The sequence below is a fragment of the Manis javanica genome, chromosome 8, assembly GCF_040802235.1.
Source record: "Manis javanica isolate MJ-LG chromosome 8, MJ_LKY, whole genome shotgun sequence".
Taxonomy (NCBI): domain Eukaryota; kingdom Metazoa; phylum Chordata; class Mammalia; order Pholidota; family Manidae; genus Manis; species Manis javanica.
The window spans coordinates 94,329,613-94,335,612 of NC_133163.1; the positions used below are offsets into that span (position 1 = coordinate 94,329,613).

The following is a 6,000-nucleotide window of genomic DNA, read 5'->3' on the forward strand; positions in this document are numbered from 1 at the left end:
AGGCATTTTCATTACCTTAATAATCACATCCTAAATGCCAGATCAGTATAACTGCTGCAATATGAAAGATTAGACCAATACTTTGACAGCAATTCCTACAACTGAAATTCACTAAATGTGGCTATTATCATCACTCTAACCCAGTTATACATTTCTGATTCTATAATACCTGAAGTGGTCTCTGATTATCTCAATAAACATGGAAAAGTTTCTAAAATAGATATCTTATTTAAAGAAAAATACAATACACGTTAAGGAAAAGGAGTCCAAATTACCACCCAAAAAATTTAAATATACAGTAACACAATTCCTAAAATATTGGAAATATTGCTTAACCTAATAAGTAGCTCACAGTTCCTTTCCATATTGATTTAAAACACCCCTTGCCCATGTTTGACACATAAGCATGTGTGTGTGCACATGCACTCACATACACACACACTCAACACATTATAGAAATGTCCAGGGGGGAAAGTTGCTAAACTCAATTTCTAACTGCTCAATAATGCTATATGCACTAAATATTAATTTCACATAAGATCCTGTCTTTTGTTTTACATTACCTCACATGGCTAAAAACAAAAGTAATTCACAATGGTGGTGCCAAAGAATGACAACAGTACATCTACTTACAATTCCCATTTTTTAAATTTCATGCAAGAATCACAATGCACAATCATTTAATACATCTAGACAGTGAACATTACTACAGTATGGTCATGTTACACCAAGCTTAATTTTTTAAATGGCCTGAATTTTTATAACATATTAAATTGTAATATGTAAAATAAGACCAGCAGGAAAATAAATGCAACCATAGTAGGATCTAGCAAACATATATCCAAAAAGTCCTGCTTAACTTAAAAATATTATTTTCCTCAATGGTAATAAAAACTACCCACAACTATAATGCCAATCAACCAACTTCAAATGTTCCACTAACCGAGAAAAAGAACTAGTTTTCCTTATACTTTAAAACCACAAGGTTATCACTTAGTAGAGTGATGACCTGGTCTCACTTGTACTCTAAACCTTGGCAAAAGTTAATGACCTGCCCCAGAAATTTTATTTCCCCATGTACCCCAAAAGTATTTTTAGGACTCATTAAGTCTAAATTTTGCAGTGCCCTTAATACGCTTTAAATTTTTAAACAAAAGGATAAAGACTTTAAAAGCTCTAGACAATGTATTCAAATGAAGATGTCAATCAGTATTTCTCCTCACCACCACCAAAAAAAACCCAAAAAAACTGTACACGACACATAAGGACACAATAGAAACAAAAGTAGCATGCCACTCATTCAGTAAGGAAATAATACACAAGATCTGTCATATACAAAAATCCTTTCACTTGATTGCTAGCATCTTTATGACTGCTTAATCTGTATTTAAGTGGCCTTAAAAAGAGATTTTGTTCTCTTTCTCTACCCTCATGTGTCGTTGGCAGCAGTCGGTGCTTATGCCCAGAGCTGGCGTTGGGGGGTGGGAGCAACGACAAAGTGGAGAGAAAGGCAGAACTGAGCACGAAGTCAGCAGAGAGCAGCTGCTCTCATACACTACCCAGAGTCTTTTTCACACACCGCTATTTTTCGCTATTGAGCATTGTCAGCAAAAAAAATAAATGGTGGTGGGGCTGGGAGGGAGGGGGTTTGCAGGGAGACAAAGGAGGTAGGACCCGAGGCCGACAGTTTTTGTCTGCAACATCTGAGGCAAGAAGCCGCCTCTGGCTTCTTGCTGCAAAGCTAAGGATCAGGTGAGACCCCTCCGGGTCCAACTCAATTTGCTTCTCCAGAAAGAGCAGTTTACGGCAATGAGCGCTGGATCCTCCCGGCTGCTGAACTAACAACGGAGCGTTGTCGATGTCTCCTAGCTCTGACTTTGTAAAGGAGAGAGGGCTGTAACTGCATTCCTGGTAAGGAATACTACTCCTGACGTGCCACACAGCAGTAGTGAAAAAACATTAGAGGTTGTAAAAATCCCTTCAAATATGCCAGGTTCCGAAGAAATGCTATGCAGCATTATCTTATTATTGGTGTTTTTTGTAAGTCACCGATTTTTCTCGCCACCGCCACCCTCAAATCGCTGGGACTTGTTGCTAAATCTTTACCTCACGCCCCCAGAATTGCCCAACACAATAAGATGTGGGGAGCTAAAGGCGGGAGGGGGGACCTAAATCTTTAAAGCCCAGAGGGCTGGGTTCCCTTCAATAGGCCACTCTGCACGGGCTGCGCGTTCAGTTCTACCTTGAGAGACCTGACTCACAAATGCCGGGGCGGGGTGGGGGTTGGGGGTGGGGGGGATTATGACTTACACCATTATCCATCCAACCAAAGAGAGGTAATGAAGACCGGCCAGCCATCCTTGCCGGCCGGAGAGCCGAAGCCTGCGTCCCCCCCGACGGGGCGGCCCCGGTAAGAGCCTCCCGTGCCCGCCTCTCTCCGAACATCCGCGGAAGGCGCTCCCCATCCGGCAGGCTCGAGGAGCCGGGATAGAGCACCCTCGCCTCGGGAGGGGGCAGGGGACGAGTTGGGGGTCCGGAATCTGAGAGCCGGGCACCCCCCCCCCCACCGGATAGGGCTCGGGCGGAGGCGCACTGGACAGGGGCCGTGCACTGCAGCCAGGGCGGACAAAGCGCTGGGGTCTGGGGCGACCCCCCGGCGGCGGCCGTGGGCCAAGTTGGCTAGACGCGCGGGACAAGAGGGACACGCGGGCGGGGCGGCGCAGCACTGACCTGGATGGTGCAGGTGTATTCGCTGTCGTCCAGCAGCCGCACAGTGCAGCTGTATTCGCGCTCCAGGCTCCTGCTGCTGCCGCTCATCAACCTGCTCAGCATCTTCCCGCCCGCCCGCCCCCGAGAGAGACGCGGCGGCGCTGCGGACCCCGGACCAGGCGCCCGTCAGCCGGGCAGCTCCGCGCGGGCCCCGGGCACCTGCACCATCCCCCTAGTCGGGTCTCCACCGCTGCCTCCTGCTGGTCCGGCTCCTCCTCCTTCTCCTCCTCCTCCTGCTCTACCACCGCCTTCCCCAAGCCCAGAGCTAGCGACCCGCTCTCTCCTCAGCGCCCTGCTCCCTGTGCCCAGCTCGTGGGCGGGGCCTTGGCCGGAGGGGGTCCAATGGGGGGTCAGCGCGGCGGAACCGAGTGGCAGAAGGTAGAGCCAATCGAAACAGTGCACTGGAGATGATAGACAGGTTGCGGAAGCAATCACAGGAAAGCAGTAGGACGGAGCCACCCGGGACCGGCCTTCTGGCGTCCCAAACTAGGGGCTCCTCTGTTCCTTGCGGTTCTTATAGGTGCTGTTGCCCTTCTCCCCGGCCAGGTGTGGGAACTCGACTGGACAGAACCCTGCTGCCTGGAATACATTTAAACTCTGCTTCAGGGGCCAGATCCCACACTCTGCAGCACCGCGGTTCCCGCCCTCTCGGGAGCCGGGGCGGTGCGAGATAACAATCCCTGCACCTGCAGAATGCAGGCACCTTCCGCTCCGGGCTGGGCCCCCATCGGCTCCGTATCCCCAAGTCGGCGCGACGGTCCTCTTACGCTCCAGCCTTCTTATTTCGGAGAGCATCTGTTTTACAGGAGCTACTTAAGTAAAAGCTGCAGGGTTCGCTGAGGGTTCCTAAGCACACGGGTTTAACCCCTAGAAAACCCTCCACTCAAACATCCTTTGCCAGCTTCCTTTTATTTTCAGAAGACAAAAGGAAGAGACTGAGGCGTGTCCCTTCCGCAGGTGTGGAGCAAAGGAAGCGATGGATCCTTTCCTTACACCTTCAGAAGTGAAATATCATGTCCTCAGACTTCCTTAGCAAAACACGAGGGTATGTCAGGAAACAAAGAAAAAAATTGTCTCCTGCAATTTGTGACCCGCCCCTCCATCTAAAGACCTCATGTTCTTTACGGAAACTTCACTAAGAGGCATAATATTCTCCTTCAAACATTTCTGATGGAAGGAGAAGTTATAAAAGAATTACATCAACACAAACATTGACGCTGTAATAAATATATTAATTGCAAAATAATGAAATATGCACAATTTCCTATTTTCATTAGTGTAATTGTTTTATAGGAAAGACACCAAAAAAATAAAACCTTACATTAATCTAGAAAATCATCTGACCTTTAAAGTCCGCTTATTCCCTAGTGTCTTTGAATTGCACTGTTTCTCCCATTTTTTTTTTTTGCGTCAGACTCTCCCCTGCCCCCTTCGGTTATCACCACCACACCTGAATAGCTCTACTTAGTAGTTGCATTCTTCCTTGTGGCATTCAGTCGCCATAGGAGGAGGTCCCTCTTTTCAGTACAATCCAAGAGGAGTTAATAAAGAAAGAAGAACCAGTGAGTCAAGTACTTAAGCCATAAAACCAGGTCTGAGCTCCTCTACTTTGTAGCCCCAGCAAGTAACATGGTGCTGCAATATAGTGAGTATTCAATAAATATTTGTTGAATGAAGTAAATGGAATTGATAAATAATTTGTAGCATCTAAATCCCAGAGAAAGATCTATACGAAAATAAAAGAATTTCAGGAAGGCCTTAGAGACAAGTGAAATCATTCATATCCCAAAGTTGTATTGTACAAAGCTCAGCTTTGTTGTGTAGTTGGTAGAAGATAATGAAAGATCTCAGGCAGGCAGAGCTTTTGTTGAAGGCAAAAGTTGCTACTTGTTATGGAACCTACAAGAGCAAGACAATATGTCCAAGAAGCTAGAGGAAGCACAGCAGTGTGATGGTAGGGAATTATCTTTAACAGGTCATGCAAATAAACAGCTGTTAGAATAAAAAGGCAAGTGCCATGAATCCAGAAAAGTTCTAAGGAATTAAATGCAGTCTTTTTTCAAAGTATGACAATTGATGCAATCATCAGGAATGAGACTGTGGCTGCTATGCCAATGTGATAAATAACATTCTTGCTCAGCCAAAGAAAATCATGTCAGCTTAGATGCTCACCGCATCAAAAGACCAATTAGATATTCAACCATGTTTATACATAATATCCAGAAAGAGCTTCAGACTCATCTTACTCTCTGATACAGAACACTTTGTGAGGAAAACAGAGGATGAACAAATAATGGAAGAAAAGCAAGAACCTATAAGTTTCTGGTTAGATGTATGCTGCCTCAAGGTTCAAGAACAGAAGCCCAAAGGAAACTAAAAAGAAAGAGCTCTTATAAAATCTAACAGAGGAATACTTTGTTTATCTTTGCTTTGCTAAAGTCTTTTGAGCAGGATGCCCAGTATGAAAAGGGTTTGTTCAATAAAAGGCCTCATGGGCTCTAGAGAATCAGAGTCTCATAGCTTTCATGAGTTTTTTAGTATAAAGGAGGCCATATTTTAAATAAAACTCAAATTACAATGACTCTGGGCCCTTATCTTCCAAATTTTGAGGATATCATGCCCCTATAGAGTTTCCCTCCCTTCTCTAATATGGAGGAGTTTCCAGGGGAGGTGCTGTCACCCAAGTATACCTGAAATAACAGGACTACTTCTGCCTCTGTTTCAGATGTCCCACACCCTAATGTTCTGGGACAATGATCTCTCTCCAGCTAGTGCAACACCGATATCTCTTCACCACTGTCTTGGGATCTGGAAGGAGGAGGTCCTGCCCTTTCTTCACCAGGACATCACAAACACAAGCCCTTCCCATCAGTCTCCTTACAGCACAGCAAAGAACACAGTTATATGACAGTATGAAAAAGGAAGAATACTCCAGAGTAAACTGCAGTTAAGTCTACTCTCAAAGCCCTTACGGACTAAAAACAGGCCTGCCTCAGTGTTGAGCTTCCAGCTTGGGTCCATGTAGCTGAAGAAGGCTCCCCTCTCCAACAAGAGTTTTCCTGACCATGTCTTAGACATGCAGGCCCAACCACTACAAAGCTAAGAAGACAACTCTCCTCACCCAGTTTAAGGTTGACTTTCAAAGTCCCATTTTCTCTGGTACTACCTCTTTCCAAGACAACTGACAATGGGAATATATGTTTCTTTAGAGGAAACCCCACCTTCCATCCC

At 45.7% G+C, this 6,000-nt stretch overlaps 1 protein-coding gene across 4 annotated transcripts in view; it reads right to left on the reverse strand.

Annotated features, from left to right (window-relative positions):
- FRMD5 (FERM domain containing 5) overlaps positions 1-3,326 on the reverse strand; it is a 356,243-nt gene extending 352,917 nt beyond the window's left edge. For 2 of the 4 annotated variants that reach the window (XM_073211731.1, XM_073211730.1), the window contains exon 1: positions 2,731-3,326. In XM_073211731.1, the coding sequence (XP_073067832.1) occupies positions 2,731-2,832 (102 nt within the window). In that variant the 5' untranslated portion in view covers positions 2,833-3,326. The remainder of the gene's footprint in view (positions 1-2,730) is intronic. The other 2 variants (XM_073211729.1, XM_073211728.1) reach the window with 2 other exon arrangements.
- Between the last annotated feature and the right edge of the window lie 2,674 nt (positions 3,327-6,000).